The sequence below is a fragment of the Hippoglossus hippoglossus genome, chromosome 13 (genome assembly GCF_009819705.1).
Source record: "Hippoglossus hippoglossus isolate fHipHip1 chromosome 13, fHipHip1.pri, whole genome shotgun sequence".
Lineage (NCBI taxonomy): Eukaryota > Metazoa > Chordata > Actinopteri > Pleuronectiformes > Pleuronectidae > Hippoglossus > Hippoglossus hippoglossus.
The window spans coordinates 10058381-10079304 of record NC_047163.1 but is presented as its reverse complement, the minus strand read 5'-3'; the positions used below and the strand labels follow the sequence as shown (position 1 = coordinate 10079304).

The window sequence follows — 20924 nt, the reverse complement described above, 5'->3', positions numbered from 1 at the left end:
TGCGGTGTGTCATTTAACTTGGCAATAGCAGCATTAATTATGTCTCTCTGGGGGAAAGCGCAATCGCATGCTACAGTATCTCAGCCTATTATGTCAGGCTTTTTCAAACGCTCCACTGTGTGCCAATCTATTTGCTCATGGCCCAGATATGGCGCTGTAATGGTTTTAGATTAGACAGGTGTGTGCTGGGAACAAGGGGGGGTGGGGAACTCACAAGTTGAACAAACACCTGCATTTGGTATTTGCACACGTCACACACTGTAGTAATAGGTGAGGGGCAGGAGGACGTATCCATTTATCAGGTGACGAAGGTTTGGACTGGTTCTCCAAAAGTAACCCAAGTTGACCTTTTGAATGGAGGACTTCCACCTCTGTCCGGTGAACAGCTACTACAAGAGGATCCTTCTCCCCCTCTCCTACAGCCTGGTGTTCGTGCTGGGCCTGACTCTGAACGGCGCCCTGCTGTGGTGCGTGTGTTGCCGGACGCGTTCCTGGAGCAGCACGGTCATCTACATGACCAACCTGGCCGTGGCGGACCTCCTCTACGTGCTGTCCTTGCCCCCTCTCATCATCAGCAACGCCCGCGGGGACATGTGGCCCTTCGGCGACGTCCTCTGCAAGACGGTCCGCTTCTTCTTTTTCGTCAACCTCCACTGCAGCATGATGTTCCTCGCCGGCGTCAGCGTGCACCGGTTCCTCGGCGTGTGCTTCCCCATGGCCGCCGTGCGCCTCAGGACCAAGCGGCTCGCCCTCTTTGCGTCAGGCTCGGTTTGGGTCCTGGCCACGGCGGAGATCTTGCCCACGCTGGTCTTTGCGCACACGGGGGTGATCAACAACATGACCGTGTGCTTTGAAATGACTAACCCGAAGCAATTTGGCGTTTACTTTCCCTATGGGCTGTTCTTAGCCATAGTGGGGTTTCTCATCCCGTTCCTCGTCGTTGTCACTTGTTACTGCTCCATGATGAAGGCGCTTTACTGCAGGGCCGCTGGCACCATCTCCAACACCAGCACGGCTCTCATGCGCAACAAGTCTCTGTCCACCGTCTTGCTCGTGCTGCTCGTGTTTGTGGTGTGTTTCGTGCCATACCACGTTACGCGCACCGTGTACCTGTTCGTGAGGGTGTACATGCCCGCGGACTGCCAGCTGCTTAACGTGGTCATGATCTCCTATAAAGTCTGGAAACCGGTGGTCAGTTTCAACTGCTGCGCAAACCCCCTCCTCTACTTCTGGGGCTCCTACCGGCGCCGGCAGAAGCTGCGGGCCTGGCTGTGCCGGAGGAAGAAGAGGGTGCAGCCCGGGGTGTGTGTGGTGGATGTGGGCAGCAGAAACAGGTCCGGAGGGTAGACAGCATCCATCACAGGACTCAGGCCAAACAGTGACTTTTATCATAAGTAGTGGACATTGATATTTATAATAATAATAAGGACAATGCCAACACCGTCTAAGCTGTGTTTAATAACTCAATTTATTATGTTGATGTTAAGTATAAAAGATATGTAACTGGAAACATTCAACAGGTGACAGAAGTCCCTGACTTGTGAGGCATCCTTTTTTTGTACACTTTAATCTATTCTACTAACTTAATGTAACCTATAAAACCTGGAAGAACAGCACACCTTAGGACATAACAGCAAATGCTGAGATTGCTAAATGTTGTTATTTAAAAGCAGGGATACTGTAGCCAGGAGTGATATTAAAGCATTTGTGGGAATTACTGCCCTCTGTCGTTTGAAGTCTCTAAAACAGACCCTAAAAAACAGCATCCATGGCACCATAAAGCAGCAGCATCATTTTATGACAATTTCCTTGGCTCAAAAAACAAACTGCAGAGTGAAATAGTCTAGATAGGTTCAAGAATAATCTCTGTGGAGATAATAATTAAAGCAAAAAACACATGAAAACATGAAAAACATGAAAAAAGGACATTTTGTAAGCATCCTCTTTTTTTAGTGCATACTTGTCTGGAGCCGCAGAGCTACAGTGCAGGGGGAGCAGGCAGATGAATGAAGGGCATCATTTCAGAACACTCCTGTGGGCCAGTGAAGACAGATGGGTAGAGCGGGGATCTGGGAGCTGCGAGCAAAGGACAAAATACAAGTTTGACTAAAGAGGAAAAGGAGACCTCAGTTTTAGAGTCACTCGTGTTTAATTTGTGGTGCTGCAGCAGAACCAGTCCTCCGTGTCTTCTTAGAAAAAAACAAATGTATCGCCAGTGTCAAGATTAGAGGCTGAACTACATAATAAATGGATTTGTGTTTGAATTGTGTCCTACGTGTAGTGTGTGTGTGTGTGTGTCAATGTGTGCATACCTGAGCTCCCAGTCTGGACAGGTAGCGGTTGCGTGGGCCAAAAGCAGACATGGGTGCTAATCTAGCAAGCCCCCCCTCTGTCAGCTTACTGGGCCGTCTTTTAATCCTGCACCAATAATAACGTGGCCATCTTTATCATCTCCGCACCCAACAGGAGAACAATTATGTAAATATTGCAGGCAGCATTAATCACCTACTGGCTGCCGCTAAAGGGCGAGAACACAAGTTATTACAGTATATGGTGAGGTAAAAAAAAAAAGTAGCGCAGAGACAAAGTTGTACAAAAACAGCAAAATCTTTCAAAATGTGTCTTTAATCAAATGCAGTTGTTCCATAAGTCATGTTTTATCAAATGGGATTTGTTTTTAAACAACAAAGACTTGTTTTAAGTCATAGCCATCCTTTGATTGTACAATATATCTTCTTTAATCTCTCATATAACCTCTTGTGTGTAGATCAGCAACAGGTAACACTTATTTTCTCCATTAAACAAAGACTAAACTTTTATAACACCATAGTGCAAATGAGAGACTGGTGAAAAGATCAGGATGGTTTTGGAAGTGACACAGTTGTCATTTAATCTAATTGCTACTGAGCGTCGTCTTACATGTGTTGACTGTTTTGTTCAGAATTTGACTGGGACTCATTTGACCGACTGAGGTAGTGAATGTTAATCATCCACAGTCTGATGACGACACATGCAGACAAATGTCATTCTACCACCCTGACACGCTGACAGTTCAGCAGAGTGCACGAGTGCTTTGTTGCACTGTCCAGATGAAGCAAGCAAAACCTTGGGACAGTGCTTACGACAAAATTAATTACCTGAGCTTGATAAATGAGCAGAACATATTCTCCGAAACATTAGTCATACGCCCAACTGTTACTTTATCAGATCGCATAATAAAACTGTTTAAAATGTGCATATCTTTACAGGAGTAGTTGCACTGAAAAGTTTGTCTTTTTTATCTCATCTTTCTCATCATTAGAGTAGTGTTCCATTTGATTATACGACAGAAAATAAACTTTTATGAATTTCTAAAACCAGAACAGAGCAGATTAAGAAATTAGGAAATAAAAAGTACAAGTGCAAAGACGAAAGATTGAAGCTCTTTTCGAGATTGTCCACCATAAAAAGTAAATGACGCATATGATTAAAACCAAATATGAACTCAGGGTCCAGTAAGAAAAACTTTGTTTGGGTTACTGTTAACGCTGACAGATGCTATACACATAAATGAATTATCTGTAATAAGGAAAGTAACAGAGTTCTGCTCAAAACCACTTTTAAAAAGAACTATAAAAAAACCTTTTAAAAAAACCATTTCACATATATACATATAAAACACTTGAATTAATATAGGAACCCTATATTATGAGTGGCATTAGCATTTGATAAAGTCAGGGTTATCGATACCTATCCACAGGACATGAGTCTCATCTTCCGCTGATCAATTTAAATGTTTTTAAAAAAACATTTCAAGCGTCTTAACTCACACACCCAGGAGTCAGTGATGAGTGAGAGGTAGACAAAAAGGTGAGAGGAGTGACCGTGTCCAAAGGAAGATTTGCAATTTGTCCTTATCTGGATGATATCAGCTATTAATACACGATTATGTAATAGCCAGGGTCAGTTCTGGTGGGAAGAGCCACAGATGACAGCACTGGGCGGAGTCAGTAGCACAGCCCTGCCCCCGTGGCAGATGATTGACAGCTTTGGGGTGGACAGTGCATTCCCTTGCTCCAAAGCCCAGGACCATGTGTGTTCCCCTCATCATCATCATCATCATCATCATCATCATCATCATCATCATCATCATCTGCAAAAAAACAATGACAGCACAGAGCGGAAAATATTAGTCAGTCAGATATAATATAATGTAAGCTGTATTAAAGAGTAGATACACAGAGAGACAGAAACAGAAGTATGGTTTGATTATTCAGTATGTCCCACAGACTTAAAACCGAACACAGGTAGTCAGTTGTTGTCGCGAAACCAGCCCTTTAAGTATATATGAATGTGAAAGCTGTGACCTACATAAATGTGCCCACCAGGTTAGCCAACGCAGGAGCCATTTCCTGCACATTGCGGTACAGTAAGTCTTGTTGTTCTGCTGTTCATGAAAAGGGGCTTTGCCACAAACGCAGCACGGAAAGTTTTAAGTCACAAAATTAAGCTCTTTTTCCTTTTTACAGTAGCACTGATAACACAAGGTGGGTAATCAGTAGGCCACCAGGTTTCCTTTAATACAAACCAAATAAAAACTCATATCTACCAACATATCAGTGATAACATGACACATCACCTGAACGTAGTAAAACATCTTAACCTTTTTAACTATTAAAACTAAGAGTTGTCGACACAGTCACATGATGCTGCGTGTGAGTCATGTGGTTGGAAGGAGGTTTAGATGATGGGACCAAAGAACAAATCCATAAAAACACGGTTCGATGAAAACAATGACATTGACAGCAACTACTATATACCGAAAGCCATTTACAAAAATCTGAAATAATTTATTTCATCTCACTGTTAACTCAGAGTAGCACGGAATTGAACAAATATCTATATATCTATACTAGTTTCTCTAGATTTGGACTAAATTGACTGCAGCAGGTTCAGCTGAGGACGCGTTCAGTGAATCAGCACAGGAGCTCCTGCAAGTGTTCCTGAACAAAATATGCCGGTGGCACTTGATTACATGAGTGGGTGGTTCATTATGTTTCTGAGATGCTTGTCTAATTGTTGAGTAAGTGGCTGGAATAGCAGTGGCTGAAGGTGAAGGGTCAAAGTTACTCACTCTGCGTCTGAAGTGGCCTCTTTCTGAAGTTTGGCTCTGGCTGCAGCCGATTGGTTCAAACCTCCTCCTGCAGAAAAAAAAGGGAAGTGGTGTTTGTTTAACAGTGACAAAGGAAAGGGAAGGATGCCTCGTGAGAAAATAAAGAAGAGGGGTAGACTGAGGTAATAAAAATCTGAGAGAATATGGCAAAGGACTGAGGGAAGTGTAAAAACGTGAAAGAGTCTTCTCTTACCTCTGAGATAATCCACAAAGTACAGCATAACGCCTGCCATCAGGGCCACTGCAAGAAAGCGAGCCAGAAAAACAAAGTGTAGAATCACTCACATGTCACTGTCAAGTGTCTAACAGGAGTTTGAAAGACTCTTCTCTCACAAGCACACACAAAGCCAGAGGAAAATACTGACAGCAAATACAGGCGCAGAAAAACACTTCCAAAACCAGGTATCCTTTGGTGTCCAGGATGGCTCCTGCTGCCATGGCAATGAGAGCGAGTCCCAGGTTCTGGATCGACTGCATGCTGGTTCATGGAGGAAGAAAGGCAGAAGACAAACCAATGTCGATTAAAAAATAAACAAAAACAGCAATGTGCTATGTGTTGGTGGACCATCCACACAAGCAGAGTATACTGTATAGTATGGGGGTCAACGAGGGTACATACAAGCCATAGGCCGTCCCCAGCTGATGCTCGGGCACCACAAAGGCCACCATGGGCCACAGTGCACAGGCCAGTAAAGAGTAGGAGACACCCAGCAGGGACTGGAACACAAGGAAGCAAACACATGCTCTCACGTTACTTTACATGGCTCTGCACAGAATCCCTTGGTGAGATGTAACGCAACTTGATATACTGTATGAAAAAATGCTTTAAGAAATAGATGATGATGTCGTGCTATTGATTTGAAGAGACAGAGGTTTCTGGTGTCTTATGTTATATTTCTTCATCATTGTATTTTCAACTGATTTGGTTATTCAACATTTGAGATTTCCTGTCACTGGTTTGAAGTGGGCAGAGTTTAATCAGAAAAAAAAGGTTATGACACGTACTTCTGTGCGCTAATCAGGATTTAGCTTAAGCCAAAATATCTGATCAAACCACACACAGAGTTCAGATGAAGCAGATTAACCAAACATTTAACTGTTAATAAATCATAGATAAAAGGTTGACTGTAGTTTATTTAGTTGTGAGGATTAAATGCTTTAGAGAAACATGTTTGTTTGTTCAGTCTTCAGGGGCTTGCAGCAAAAAAAGAATGTGTAACCTTCTACTATCACTACCAACTAAGACTGGAGGTTACACTAAGGTTTCTGTAGAGAAAAAAAATCAAAGCATTTGTAACCACAAGGCCAAAAATTCTGCAATAATTTTGAATAAATACGGAGCCTAAAGGACCTTCAACTATCCTCAATGACTGCGATTCCTCCATCCACCTTGTACACAATAAACCTTACATACCCAGAATCTCAGTACATACTAGTATTTGCTAACATCACAATTAATTCCTTAAATCCATCTTACCATTGTTCATGAATTAACAAAATTAATGTTTCAATTCCAGGGACATTACCATGGCGATCCATGGGTTCCAGAAGGTGAAGGCCAGCATCATGTGAGCGGCGAGTGTGGCGGCCACGGCAGTTATTACCCAGATCACATTCTTCCCAATCTTATCAACCATGAAGCCCAGAATTGGAGATGCAGGGGCTGAGATGATGTACACAATACTGAGAAAGACAGAGAATGGAATGAAGGGAGTAATGAACAGTACATCCACTGCACTGATGCTGAAGACGTATATATATACACACAGAGCTACTTGAGAGACTGAGCTCATACTGTCATACTGACGATTGATCTTTGTAACTAGACTCCAGAACAATCTGCGTGTGATTCTGCAAGTTTGAGTCTAATGACAGTAACCTGGAAACAAACCCTTTGCAAAAATCTGTCTTTACAAACATGATGCTGAGTCATTTCTTTTATTTTGTTCCCAGCTTCAGGTGCTTGAAGATTTCTCAGCTCGCAAAATTCTAATGTTGCACCGGATAATGTAATTTGCTCCACAGGAAGTATCAAAATGTACCCCACAGAGGAAATTCAGAATACGTCAGCAAGAGCAGACTATAATAGTGTTAGTGCCTTAAGGTCTCCGGGGCCTATTACACCTGATCCGATTTACCTGTTGACAGCTCTGGCTTCAGCCGGGGAGAAGTTGTATTTTTCAATGAAGAACACCCTGTAAACAAAGAAAATGAGATGGTGGGCTCACGGTGCAGTGGGATGTTAAGACTTTATGTTGATGTGACCTCAAAGGGAACAGAAATCAAACAAGTGCACCACTAGCTCTCTCTCTCTCTCTCTCTCGCTCTGTCTCACATACATAGTTTTCTGCCACATTTGCATAACAACTATTTGCTCTGTAAGCACTGACCCTCTGTGGAAGAAAAACATGTCAGTTGCTAAGTGATTTGAGTGTGCCTATCAGTGGAGGAAATACAGGCTGTGATAATTTCAATTGGTTCCTTTCACTGAAAACCCATTTGTCAAACCTCTTTCCATGTCTGATTTCCCTCTGTCACTCTCTTTGTGGGCTGACGACATCGCAACATTGAGAGGTTGCACTGATAAATCTTTCCTTAGACATTAGCATTAAACTAATCCCAATTTATTCATTCCACAAAAAAAATTCCATCTTGTTTAGGAGCTGATAATCATGATACACATTATTATAATAATAACTTAAATTTCTATAGCGCCTTTCAAGAGACCCAAGGACACTTTACATATTTAAGGGGACAAAGACGAAGACATGGAGGTGCACTGAAGTGGGAGTGATTTTGGACAGATTGCATTGGGTCAAGTCATTTGCAGTATTACAAAAAATTAGTTTTGAATATTTTTTTAAATCACCAGATGGATGTGGCATTGCAAATATATATATAGGCACAATATACAGGCACAAAAGCACATTTGTAGTTACTGAATTAAATTAAACACCATAATAGTAGCATATTATCTTTTCCTTTAATCTGATGTATTAAAGTTCTGTTTGGAATAAATAAGGAAATCCTGTTGGTAATTAGTGTCAATGGTCACAACAATAGATATGATGATTTGTCGGTTTTATCTTTTCAAATCCCGTTTAGACCTCGAAATAACATCCATCCCGGGTGGTCCAATTACAAGTGGACAGTTCTGACTGCAGGTGTCAAGGCACCAAAGATGCACTGAGGACACAACAAAAATGTCTCCTTCCTCAATCTCTTCTCAACAGAAGGAAAAGGTTCAACCATAATTTAAGAAAGCATTTTCAAATTCATTAAAAAGTTGAAACTGAAATATACTGACATAAGTATTCAGACACTTGATATTTAGCTGAGGTTCAATTCCATTTCTCTCGATCTCTTTTGAATGAACTAGACCTTGATCAGTGTTCAGCTCTGGAAAATTCAATTGTTTAGACGTGATTTGGAAAAAACATGGACGTGTCTAAGGTGGTGACTAATGTCTGTGTTAGAGATATGCCACTGATACAGTACTCACTGTCCAAGTCCAATAAAGGGGAAAATAGCGACGTAGTAGCACACACAAATGAGGAAGATGAGCCACAGGGGGAAGGGGAAATCTTTCACGTCTGTCAGCTGGATCACCTCACCTGATGTTCAAGACACACAGATTAGCTTGAGGCTATTATTTGACTTCAACAACTGTAAACGACAAACAGTGGCTTGTCTGACAAAGATGTTCCAGGTTTTAACAAAGGTTGAAGAGGAAGTAAAAAAAAAAAGAGAGCAGACAATCAAAGAATACATTACCTGTTTTGCCTTGTTCCTTGTTGAGTATCCTCTCTGCTCTTCTGTCCAGGAACCCCAACACCAGGGCACAGCCCAGTGAAAACAGGCAGGTTACACCAGCTAAGGACAGAAACAGACATAAATACAAATGGAGGAGACAAGGAAATGTAGGTTTCAGTCAGATATTGGCAAAAAGGTTATCCAGAATTCAAACTGGGATACATGATGACTGCCGTTGGATTCTGTAGTTCGTATGAATTCAGATCAGATTACACTTAAATTTACAGTAGAAGTGGAGAGAGATTATACAGAAAAAAAACAGAATGCACGGTGGAAGCACTTTTAGCTCAGTTCAGAAGCAGATGAAGACAATTACGAGAATTGACACTTCTCCTAACTCCTGTGACTCATCTGTAGCAGCCAGCAGCACTTTTACTTCTTCATTCTCTTTGCCTCTGTTTACTGCGTAATCTGAGGTCATTAGTAACAGAGACAGGATCTAATATCTTCAGCACAGACAGAGGAAAAGCTGAGTCTCGATGTTCAACACTCCCCCAGTCCCAGCTAGAGCATACTAATATTTACCTATCATGAGTGAACCGCCCAGTGCGGTGTATCCAGGAGAGCCCACAAGGTCTGCGACTCTGTTGTACACCCAGCCCATAATGTTCATGTTCACTGTGCTGCCCTTGAGACGAGAGGAGAGTGAAGTGAACGGATTTAAAATTCACTGTATCAATAACATGGGCTGTATGTTTTAAAGCAGGTTAATTCACCATGGTTACAGCCTAGAAAAAACATTTTTGGGGGGAAAGCACGTTCCATTGGCAGCATCCTTACCAGTCGAGCCATGCTCAGCTGAAGGCCGAACACCAGGTTAAGCTCCTTCCCTTTGAACCAGTTGACTGCGTATGTGTTCTGGGCCACAGCCAAGGACTCTCCACCGATACTACCCAGCAGAAGAAAAACAGGGAGGGAGAGCGGTGTGAGTTACGTGAGAGCCCAGGTGCAACATGAGCCTCAGACTGACAGCGTTGAAAGTCTGTGACTAAGTAGAAAGACACTGGGCTCAGATTTAAACAGTCAATGCAGGGTCAGGTTAACTAGTGAGATTGTGAAAGAATGTGTGGCAAAATTAGTTATTTTTTTACCCAAATACAAAACGTCCACATTCCATCAGCCAGTAACGGTTCAGCAAAGCTCCAGTAGCAAATATTACCTTTGTAGAAGTGGGAAAAGAAAACAATTACATGTCATCCAATATATGTATGCTTTCATCCCTACAGAAATAGATAATTTGAAATTAATAAATATTGGTTATTATATTTTATCTTTAGATCTCAGAGTAAAAGTACCTGTCCAACACAGACAAAGAGGGAAAAGATGATGGTTCCCAGCCTGTGAAAAACAAAACAAAGATGAAACGGACCAAGATGATAAGCATAAAAAAAATACTCCATCCTTTCACTTTCACTTCTGGTGTTTTATACCTCCTGAGCTCAACACAGACGCAACACCTGTTTGTACCTGATGCCGAAGACCCTGTCGAGCAGGAAGCCCCCGAAGAAGCAGAGGACCACGTTGGGCCAGGAGTACCAGGCATACAGCTGCATGAACTCTGCAGTGTTGAGATTCAGATCCTGGTCCAGTCAAGGAGGAAACATGTCAGAGTGTCAATGATGACTTCAGCAGTTTTTACCAGTAAAATGTAGATGTGAAACTCAGGTTAGTCTGTGAACTGAAATCCTCGAGTTGAGTGTGGTAATATGGCTGTACTGGTCGGTTTATGAGACAAACTGTAATGATACTTTCCTGAATACAGATGTCTTATCTAGGTCTGGCCCATATAGATAATACTAATAACAACAACAATAATAATATTAACAGTAGTAATAACAATTTCTGTTTTATGAAACACTTCTCAAATCATAGTTACAAAGCACTTCACCATTAAAAAACACAAGTAAAAACACCTAAAAATGAATATGAGCTCCCAATAATAAAAACTAGAAGTAGGCAACATCAGGGAATGCGGAACGATAAAAGTACATGTTGAACTTTGATTTAAAGGAGACTAAAAGTTGTCAAGATGAAACTTTTCACATCAGTAGGTAATTTTAGTTTACTTTCGATTTCAAAGACTCAAGTCAAGGTTTTGTTATCTATATGATAGAACATTAAAACCAACTCTCTATTACACCTGAAGGATGTCGATATAAACTGAACTTTCCTTATATTACTTGTGGGGGGAAATAATAGTGTGATTATTATTGTTTTATAGCCCAGCCCTCGTCTGATCTGTGTTTCATGTGAAATAAAAGAACTGGTCACTTTGTGTCAACCAGCCATTACTATGAGTTTCTGTATTCATGGTCATGTCCTGGTGTAAATGAAAAGGTTGAACTACCTGAAGGACTTGAGTTTGAAGAGCAGCAGGGTTGTCATAACAGAAGTAGCTTCCTGCAACACAACAACAGACATAACACAACATGTCTGTAACGTGACATGAGGAGGAGGGGGGGAATCTAACACAACGTTTCTTTAAAGGCCATTTGTAACTTATTGAAATAAACCTGCTGCACATTAAAAGGAGGAGCTGAGGGGAAGTCAGGGCTGTAATCTGCTCTCACCGAATCCCAGGAAGCACATGAACCCCAGGACGACCACCCGGTGCAGGAGGTGAGCGGGGTCACAGATCGCGGGCAGCGCTCTGCCGGGGCCCCTGTCAGCCTGCCCGCCGGAGGGAGAGCCCTCATCCCCCTCCTCTCCCAGCAGGCTCCGCCGCTCCTCGCTGTCCGCCATGTTCGTTTGATTGGGAGCAGTGGAGGGGGAAAAAAACAAGTTTAGAGGGAGGGAATCGATCATGTGACCCGACAGCGGTGTCACGTGGCGCTGTGCTGCGTTCAGGTGATGCCGACAGAATGGGACGTTTGAGTTCAACGCGAGTTATTCCGGTTTGGAGGGATGTTCATACTTGAAGTAAAAATCCAAATTCAATTTCTGAATAGAGATTTTAATTATCAGTCATATTTCTCTAAGCATCTAAGCTACGAGGCTGTTAAACGATGTTTTATTCACAAGTCCACATTATATCAACTGCGTTTTCAGACAAACCTGTTCTATTCGCGGTGTCAAAGCCAAATACTACACTACCCACAATCCTCAGGTGTAATAGCGACATCGCTGATTGGCGGAGCTAGGTGTTAGCGTGTCTGCAACCGCGAAAAACTTGCTGGCTACGATGGAATAAGAGGTAGAAAATCACCACAACAAGGTCTAATTCAAGAAGAAGCCACTGGAAGACACAATGGTTTGTGGGATGAGTTGTTCCTTCACTCTTATGTAATTATATCCTCAGTCTTGTACCTTTGTCTTTTTCCATTTTCTAATTCTTTCATCTTGTGGCTGGTCGGTCTGGTTCCGGGCTTGAAAAGGTGTGAACAATTGCTTGTGAAACCAGAGCTGTTCAAAAAGTGGGCAGTCACTGTTACGCTCTATTTCTCGGGGGTTAAATAGGATAAATAAACTAAATTAGCTTTTTAGAGGTGTTGACATTTAAGTAATCGTAATGACCTCGACATTACTGTTGCATGACAGTGGTTCTTTGACAGCATTAGGTTTTTACTTTCACTTTGAAAAGATCGACGCCCACAAAAATACCTCTTTTTTTTTTTCAATACTTGTTTTGTCACTGTCCCCGCTCATCTATGTTTTCAGGACACGGAACATTTTCTACATAACAATACTGGTCATTCTCCAACAATTATCACTAAACTTAACTTCAAAGCTTTACTTTTGTATGACACCCTGTTATGGTTTGGTGTTGCAGTTGTCCTTGCCCTGTTGTCAACGGTAATAAGCAAATATTTTCAGCAGTGTCTGAGCACGCTCCAACTGTGGTCTGCAAAACCTTTGATCTTGCATGTCGCTGAGTTCCAGGTCCGTTTGTGGGTTAAGGTTACACGAATGTTGTAAATTTGTGTTTATCGAATATACACTCTGCTTTCCAGCTAAATGAGAGTGAGGTTCAGTTTCATACCTCCGTGCCAGCCAACAGCCATGGCCAAAGGCATAGTGTTTTGTCTGCCTGTCTGTACATCCCCTTCTTGTGAAAGAAATATCTAAGGAAATGTTTTTTTTTTTTCAAATTTGGTACAAAATTCACTTAGACTCTAATGTATCATTTGATTTTGGTTATTCAAAATTCAATGTCATTCACATTAGTTCGAGGGGTTGATCACCAATGTCCACTTGGACTCAAATATGAGGTGATTAGAATTTGGTGGTCAAATGTCAAGGTTCCTGTGACAGTCCCGAGAACTCATAAGCTTATATTAATAATAAGAATATTTTTTTTCGAACTGATATCTTCTAGGATAAAATTATGTGTTGACATTTTTTTGGGATAAAACATTGTAAGCTTGGATTCATACCTTTCAACATAGTGACAGCTTTCATTTTGCCAAGAAAATATAAAAAAAATAACCCTTACATATTTTATTAAATTCCTTCAAGGTCATCATTGCATATATAACGTGGGTCTGGACAGATATGAATGTAAGCTGCGACGTGACTGGTTGGTGGAGGCATACAATCGCCTCATGCTTATACTAGTTTCACTCAGTGAAAAATTGAAAATTTAAACTATGTGTCAAAATGGCTCTTTTGACCTACAGCTTAAGTCTACAGCTCTAATAAGCCGCCCAAAAGCCACCTCTCTGCGGCGTCTCGGCATAAAACAGTTCATAAACCTCTGCTGATTGGCATCACTGACATGTAGACTTGACAGGCTTCTCTGACACGTAAGCTGTACCACTGTGTTTCATCAAGTCCTCCACACGCATCCAACGTGAAACTGTCAGCCCCTGCCTTCTACCTGCACCCTATTAATCTGCCTCTGTTCTGTCCCCAACCTGTGTCCATGCATACTGCTAAGCAACGCTATCTCCTCGGTTTATTTAATTTCCATGAATGTCATTTAGAATTTCTCATAATTCAATACTGCAGGGTCATCTGTCAGGGGATTTAATCTGAGGGCGACGAACGGTCCCTCCCCTGGCTGCAGTCTCTGCTCCAACTGCTCTGTAGCTCATTAATTTCCTGCCCAAACATCAGCCTCTGTTGTAGCTGACAGTGGGTGGGTTGGAGGAAGACCATATTTCATTATTACATTAATCAGAGCCACATGCAGACATGATTGTAAATCGGGTGGGAGGTGACATTAATCCTGCAGAACCAGTCTGTGAATGGCGTGACCCATCTTCAGGTGATGCAGTGTCGGAAAAAGTCAATTTATTCCAGTTCTATATATTTTCTCTCGTCTTATTTAATTCAGAAATTAATCAGACACGACGGCAATATCGTCAAATGATTTAATCTATGTACTACTTATTTTTTTGTATGGGTGCTTTTTGTATGGGCCTTGTTAGTTTTGCAGAGCAATGACTGTATTTCCTGTTGGTCATCTGCTCAAAAAAGAAGCATAGTTATTTAGTGAGTGAATCATATAAGGGAAGTCACTACAAATAGCTCTAAATTTAAAACTTTGGTATGCATACAATAATTTTACAGCCACACAAAATAACATTTCACCACCTGTTTGTGAGCCATCTCAAGTTTGAGAAACCTTAACTCTCTTAATCTAATTTCAAACAACATGTACCTATTGTAATTGGGGCTATATTTTTTGTGGCCTACTCTTACAACATTTGGCCTATTTATTGCTTTGACCTGTTACTCTGTTATAATCAATATTGAGATTATCAGTATAAAGAGTGGACACCATGTAATTGTAGTATGAAAAATATTATTTTATTATTAGTATAGTTATATATGTATTTATTGGACAGAAGGTCAGCCTACAGCTGTAAGCATCATCTATTGCAGTCTTTTCTGCTCATCTTGTTATCATTCAGTGCCTGGTCACATTTTGCTTGCTGTATAATCATTAGGGAATATGAGCTGTCAACATGTTCACCCTTTGGCCAAAGTTCTGTGAGGGGAAAGTGCAGTTTGAGCAAGATTAGAGAGTAGGAAGTGGAAAATGACAATAAGCACAATTAAGGAAATGACTTAGCAAACAAGTGGCAGAAGTGCTTGGTTAGCACAGTATTAAAAACAGTCATTATTGGAATGAAACTTCATCATCGACTGCCCGACTTCCCACAGTTTTTAAATTTAACAGATTTTGGTCACATTGCGTTAAATTTATACAACCTTTTTTTTCAAGATAAATTGCTATTTACAAGTATAGTAACACAAGTCCCATCTTGCCTAGACCATAACAGTTGTGTTCCATTGTCCACTGTCCATTGTTTTACTGTGACATCCCATTACTTGACACTTTGTTATTGTTGGCCAGCTGTGACATTTCCAGCTGAGTTGATGTTGCTGTTGGAGATTCCGTGGCACCTTTGTTGAACGGCTTACGACAGAGTGTAGCGGTCAGTCTTTTCCTAAATACCTTGCACAGGAACACATAAATAAGCGGATCCAGACATACATTCGTGGCTGACAGCCACAAGGTGGTTTCCTTGGCAATGTAGAGTGCTTGGCAGTGAGTCATCAAGTCGCGGGTTTGGGTCAGAGTGTAGGGAACACGGGCGAAGTGGAAGGGGGCGAAGCAGATGAAAAACACCCCCACCACCACAAAGACTTTTGCTTTGGTTCTGCGTCTGGCTGCGTGACATCTGCTCTTTGAGGCTTTGTATGACTCATAAACCTTCTTGCTGATGAATGTGTAGCAAAACACCATCAAGGCCAGAGTACCCCAAAAAACCACCTGCAAATATACAACAAACAAACGTCAGGCAAGGCAGTGTTTAATTTGTGACCATTTGTGCAAATATATTGAAGCAATAGTCAAACATTTTCATAATATGCTTATTCACTTCCTTGATGGGAGTTACAGTGCCTTGCATAAGTATTCACCCCCTTTGGACTTTTCTACATTTTGTCATGGTATAACCACAGATTAAAATTTATTTCATCGTGAGTTTATGTAATGGACCAACACAAAATAGTGCATCATTTGGAAGTGGGGGGAAATATTACATGGATTTCACAATTATTTACAAATAAAAATCTGAAAAGTGTTGAGTGCATATGTATTCACCCCCTTTACTGTGAAACCCCTAACAAAGATCTGGTGCGACCAATTGCATTCACAAGTCACATTTGCAAGTCACATAATTAGTAAATAGGGTCCACCTGTCTGCAATTTAATCTCAGTATAAATACACCTGTTCTGTGACGGACTCAGAGTTTGTTGGAGATCATTACTGAACAAACAGCATCATGAAGACCAAGGAGCTCACCAAACAGGTCAGGGATAAAGTTGTGGAGAAATATGAAGCAGGGTTAGGTTATAAAAAAATATCCAGAGCTTTGAACATCTCTCTGAGCACCATAAAATCCATCATAAGAAAATGGAAAGAATATGGCACAACCGCAAACCTACCAAGAGGAGGCCGTCCACCCAAACTGAAGAGTCGGACAAGGAGAAAATTAATCAGAGAAGCAACCAGGAGGCCCATGGTTACTCTGGAGGAGTTGCAGAGATCCACAGCTGAGGTGGGAGAATCTGTCCACAGGACAACTATTAGTCGTCTACTCCACAAATCTGGCCTTTATGGAAGAGTGGCAAGAAGAAAGCCATTGTTGAAAGGGATCCATAAAAAATCCCGTTTGGAGTTTGCCAGAAGCCATGTGGGAGACACAGCAAACATGTGGAAGAAGGTGCTCTGGTCAGATGAGACCAAAATTGAACTTTTTGGCCTCAATGCAAAACGCTATGTGTGGCGAAAACCCAACACTGCCCATCACCCTGAGCACACCATCCCAACAGTGAAATATGGTGGTGGTAGCATCATGCTGTGGGGATGCTTCTATTCAGCAGGTACAGGGAAACTGGTCAGAATAGAGGGAAAGATGGATGGAGCCAAATACAGGGAAATCCTTGAAGAAAATCTGATGCAGTCTGCAAAAGACTTGAGACTGGGGCGGAGGTTCATCTTCCAGCAGGACAATGACCCTAAACATACAGCCAGAGCTACAAAGGAATGGTTTGGATTAAAGAATGTTAATGTCTTAAAATGGCCCAGTCAAAGCCCAGACCTCAATCCAATAGAGAATCTATGGCAAGACTTGAAGATTGCGGTTCACAGACGGTCTCCATCCAATCTGACTGAGCTTCATCTTTTTTGCCAAGAAGAATGGACAAACCTTTCCATCTCTAGATGTGCAAAGCTGGTAGAGACATACCCCAAAAGACTTGCAGCTGTAATTGCAGCGAAAGGGGGTTCTACCAAGTATTGACACAGGGGGGTGAATACTTATGCACCCAACAGATGTCAACTTTTTTGTTCTCATTATTGTTTGTGTCACAATAAAATTTATTTTGCACCTCCAAAGTACTATGCATGTTTTGTTGATCAAACGGGAAAAAGTTTATTTAAGTCTATTTGAATTCCAGTTAGTAACAGTACATAATGGGAAAAAGTCCAAGGGGGGTGAATACTTATGCAAGGCACTGTAGATGAGAAGATTGAGACAACTCTCATGTCTGTACAGTAGAAATTTAGATATGACTATATAGCATAACTTTGCCTAGTCTGGAAACAGTGAAGAAGAACAAAGATTATTAGCTCCTTGCAATTACCTGACAGAAGTAGTTGAATCCTTCATGCCACATCAGCCCTGCTTCGCTCTTCATGGACGAGCACTTCAGTTTGCCTCCAGAGACCCGTGGTGGTTTGTCACTGAGGATAACGTTGGGCAGTGCCAAAGATAACATCACCACCCAGACAGCAGCACTCAGCACCTGACCAACTCGGACCCGCTGCAGAGCACTTTTCCCAAAGGGCCGGACTATTTTCAGGTAGCGGTCCAGGCTGATCAGACCCAGCAGGAGGATGCTGATGTACATGGTGATGTAGAAGAGAACCGCAGAGTATCGGCAGTGGAAGGCGCGCAGACGCCAGGAGCCCACGCCCGCGTCACTTAAGACTCTCAGAGGGATGGTCAAAGTCATCAGCAGGTCAGCTACCACCTGTTGTTAAATGATCACAAGTTTTATTTAAAAAAAATGTTTCTCACTTTAAAAAAACAGCAAGATTTCTAAAGCCCTCACGTCTTACCACATTTTTTAGAAAGACCACAAATGTTGAGGTGCTGGGGACGCTGAAGAAGATCCATGCAGCCAGGCAATTCAGTATCAGAGCAACTATGAAGAGTATGCTGTACAAACAGGGGAAAACCACTGCTGTTATGCTGGTGTCTCGGACACATTTGACGGAGGTGTTCGACAGGGTGCTGTTCATCTTGCAGTCCTTGTTGGAGCTTTGGAAGGATAAGACAGACAGAAGGTTACAGGTTAGAGAGGCGTCATAAAAAATCAATAAAATGTAGATACAAATGAATTATGAAGAGAAGAAACACTCATCCTGTGCTGATCTTACAACATACTTTACACATTTATAGACTGTGTCTGCTGTTAACATTGTCTGGATCGCCAAGAAATTCCTCAAAAAGAGTATAGCCGAGTCATCAGCATGTTTTCCAATGACGTTTTTTTTCACTTATTTATAAAACAAGAATTGCACCCCTAGTACATACCTCTTCCAAGGCAACAGTCCCATTATATTTATAAACTCCTTACTGCAAAGGCCACATGATGTTTCTCTATTTGTTACCATACAGCGCCAGAAAAGAGCCTACACCCCTTTGAAATCACATATAAATACACTAGATTCAGTTTCTTTTAAATTTACATTCGCACCAATTTGCACTCACTTACAGATTCCAATGTACTAAATATGTACGATTTTTTTTCAAATAAAATCAAACATTCACATGTGAGAAATCAACGAAAATGTTAATGAAAGTTTAACAAATCTCGGATCCACCGCACCAAAATTTAGTGGGTTCTTCTCTGACCCACATCACACATCCACTAAGTTTCATTGTAATCCATTTAATAGTTTTTGCGTAATCGTGCTTACGAACAAACAAACGCAGATGGATGCATAATCTCCATGGCGCAGGTAACGATTATGTCTGAATGATCGTGTATCTCTATCTAACAATTACAAAAAAGTGAAATCATACAAACTCTTAATATGCTGTAAATCAGTGGTCGCCAACCCGTCGATCGCGATCTACCGGTCGATCTCCCAGTCTTCACTGTCGATCCCCGAACTCTCTGGACTCACTGGCTGTCGCCGCGCCGCAGATCAGCTGTGTGTCGGTTGTCTGTTTTTAACACGCGCTGTGTGTCCGCTACTGGCGGTGGAGTTGCAGGTTTATCTCCGGCATTTCCTAACCTGATTTTTAATGTTTATCTGATGAATTTATGTCACAAACAAATGGTTGCAACACTTTCTGTATGCCTTTTCAAAAATAAAAGCAATCCAGTGTTTCTCTTGATGGAATCCATTCCCTTGTTTAAAAAGGGGTTATTATTGTGAAATATTTGCAAGAGCGGAAGATGCACATTCATACTGTGTAGTACTGGTATTTATTTGAGTACAAAAGACTTCTTTCATACAGGGAAATAATCATATTTGTGTACATATTCAAATCAAAGCCTATATGCAAAACATACAGTAGGAACTGAGAAGCTACATATTTTGCATTGTAAATATGTGATATTAATTTGAATATTTTGCATTGAATAGAAAAAGTTGCACAACTGCCCTTCTTTGTGTATATATATTTCTTGTACATTCAGCCTTTAATGAAATGTAATGTAATGGTAGATCTCGGCTTAAGTTTGGAATTAAAAAGTGATCTTGGGCTCGAAAAGGCTGGTGACCAATGCTGTAAATGCTTCATTTCAGAACATGTAAAGTTCATTTCAGAATTGACCTACCTCAAAGCCAGTTCACAGTGGTAAGACTGTCACTTTAGTTCAACTGTCAGAATTCAATACCTGCTGGGTTTGTTCATTAAGAATTCTCCTCCCGTCTGACAGTACATCTGTCTGGTGTGCTGTCTTTACACTGAAAACCTTAACAGCTTAGAACTACACTGAGCCAATGAGCAGGTGCACTGGCAACTAAAACATACAGTACTCTCAGACTTTTGTCTGTTTTACTGTGCATAGTGATGTTAATTAGCTCCGTTACAAACATTGTTACACAAATCCTATCCTTTGTGCCCAGTATTTTACCCAGAAGAAGCCAATAATTGAGTCTTACCTCCTTATTGTATCCGTATTGTCTGTCACTGTGGGGCATGTGAAGAAGAATGACTAAAGCAATAGAAAAAAATTACACTATTTCAAAAAAAAGGGGAAGAGGTGAATTAACCAATTTCCCCTTTTGGACCAGCAGGAAGAAAATGAAACAAAAGAAAAGCCGAAATTAAAAAAACTCCTGGAGGTTGGTTCAGTTCTTTAATCAACCAAGAAACACTAACTCTGAACTAAAGAGGTTTCTGTCTCTCTGTGTCTCCCAGCATTTCTCTCTCCCCTGCCCGCTTTATGCATGTGTGTGTGTTTGATGCTCTTACAATGGCTGGTCTCTGGAGCTACTGTGAGGCTGTCTTGTCACAATCCCAAAGAGTTTGCCAGTCTTCCTCCGGGTGAAAGAGCCTTTCCTTCCGCGCTTCCTGTTGCAATTGTCTGGTGAGAAGCTTGTTCTGCTCCGTGCCAGTGCTCCTGTCTCCGCTGTTGCCTGCGTCACTTCTCAATTGCTGTTGACAGGCGAACACGAAAGTCATGGACTCATTTCTCGGCCCACATCTCAAGACCTTCTGTGCCCCCACAGCTCCTCCCTCCATCACCCTGCCGCTTATTCACCACCGCTATCTTCCATCATGTCACATGAAGCTCAGCTGTGGTTTTAGTGGTTGAGAGTGACATATGGGTTCCATGTACTGTGCTGCTTCTCATAAAATGGGTTTTAACTGGGTAGGCAACTTTGTGCAACAGTATTTTTTTTTCATTATTCTTATGTACTGTTTATGCATGCATGTAATTTGTAACTATCACCAAATGCAACACACGGCACAGTATAAG

The 20924-nt window shown here is 41.5% G+C and overlaps 3 protein-coding genes across 11 annotated transcripts; 1 reads left to right on the top strand and 2 right to left on the bottom strand.

The window, feature by feature from the left end:
• The first annotated feature begins 322 nt into the window (after nucleotides 1–322).
• On the top strand, nucleotides 323–2268 carry LOC117772923 (P2Y purinoceptor 3-like). The gene has a single exon (XM_034604516.1). It carries the CDS (start codon nucleotides 355–357, stop codon nucleotides 1345–1347), a length of 993 nt encoding a protein of 330 aa, XP_034460407.1. The 5' UTR covers nucleotides 323–354; the 3' UTR covers nucleotides 1348–2268.
• On the bottom strand, nucleotides 1451–11761 carry mfsd1 (major facilitator superfamily domain containing 1). Of its 8 annotated transcripts, XM_034604506.1 has the most exons (17): nucleotides 11536–11761; nucleotides 11313–11365; nucleotides 10433–10545; nucleotides 10261–10303; nucleotides 10057–10124; nucleotides 9746–9854; nucleotides 9491–9593; nucleotides 8927–9025; nucleotides 8655–8766; nucleotides 7291–7347; nucleotides 6679–6835; nucleotides 5772–5869; nucleotides 5518–5630; nucleotides 5346–5393; nucleotides 5114–5180; nucleotides 2313–2418; nucleotides 1451–2076 (listed from the first exon to the last, which is right to left on the bottom strand). In XM_034604506.1, exons 1-17 carry the CDS (start codon nucleotides 11705–11707, stop codon nucleotides 2017–2019), a joined length of 1578 nt encoding a protein of 525 aa, XP_034460397.1. In that variant the 5' UTR covers nucleotides 11708–11761; the 3' UTR covers nucleotides 1451–2016. The 8 variants fall into 8 exon arrangements, with proteins under 8 accessions (XP_034460397.1, XP_034460400.1, XP_034460402.1 ...); XM_034604509.1 differs by lacking the exons at nucleotides 1451–2076; nucleotides 2313–2418 and adding an exon at nucleotides 2608–4132 and having other exon boundaries at nucleotides 11536–11759; XM_034604511.1 differs by lacking the exons at nucleotides 1451–2076; nucleotides 2313–2418 and adding an exon at nucleotides 2608–4120 and having other exon boundaries at nucleotides 11536–11759.
• Nucleotides 11762–15123: 3362 nt separating this feature from the next.
• On the bottom strand, nucleotides 15124–20681 carry LOC117772922 (P2Y purinoceptor 13-like). 2 transcript variants are annotated; one of them, XM_034604514.1, is made up of 4 exons: nucleotides 20417–20681; nucleotides 18043–18246; nucleotides 17565–17954; nucleotides 15124–15686 (listed from the first exon to the last, which is right to left on the bottom strand). In XM_034604514.1, exons 2-4 carry the CDS (start codon nucleotides 18223–18225, stop codon nucleotides 15222–15224), a joined length of 1038 nt encoding a protein of 345 aa, XP_034460405.1. In that variant the 5' UTR covers nucleotides 18226–18246; nucleotides 20417–20681; the 3' UTR covers nucleotides 15124–15221. The 2 variants fall into 2 exon arrangements, with proteins under 2 accessions (XP_034460405.1, XP_034460406.1); XM_034604515.1 differs by lacking the exon at nucleotides 20417–20681 and adding an exon at nucleotides 20104–20400 and having other exon boundaries at nucleotides 18043–18244.
• Between the last annotated feature and the right edge of the window lie 243 nt (nucleotides 20682–20924).

Excerpts from the sequence above, each read along its gene's own strand:
- LOC117772923 (XM_034604516.1), top strand. The coding sequence starts at position 355 with ATGGAGGACTTCCACCTCTGTCCGGTGAACAGCTACTACAAGAGGATC.
- mfsd1 (XM_034604506.1), bottom strand. The coding sequence starts at position 11,707 with ATGGCGGACAGCGAGGAGCGGCGGAGCCTGCTGGGAGAGGAGGGGGAT. Across the intron at positions 11,366-11,535 it reads CATGTGCTTCCTGGGATTCG|GAAGCTACTTCTGTTATGAC; the intron begins GTGAGAGCAGAT and ends GTTGTGTTGCAG. Across the intron at positions 9,026-9,490 it reads GGGCGGTTCACTCATGATAG|CTGGTGTAACCTGCCTGTTT; the intron begins GTAAATATTAGT and ends TTCTGTCCTTAG.
- LOC117772922 (XM_034604514.1), bottom strand. The coding sequence starts at position 18,225 with ATGAACAGCACCCTGTCGAACACCTCCGTCAAATGTGTCCGAGACACC. Across the intron at positions 17,955-18,042 it reads TGGTCTTTCTAAAAAATGTG|GTGGTAGCTGACCTGCTGAT; the intron begins GTAAGACGTGAG and ends ATTTAACAACAG. Across the intron at positions 15,687-17,564 it reads GATTCAACTACTTCTGTCAG|GTGGTTTTTTGGGGTACTCT; the intron begins GTAATTGCAAGG and ends GTATATTTGCAG.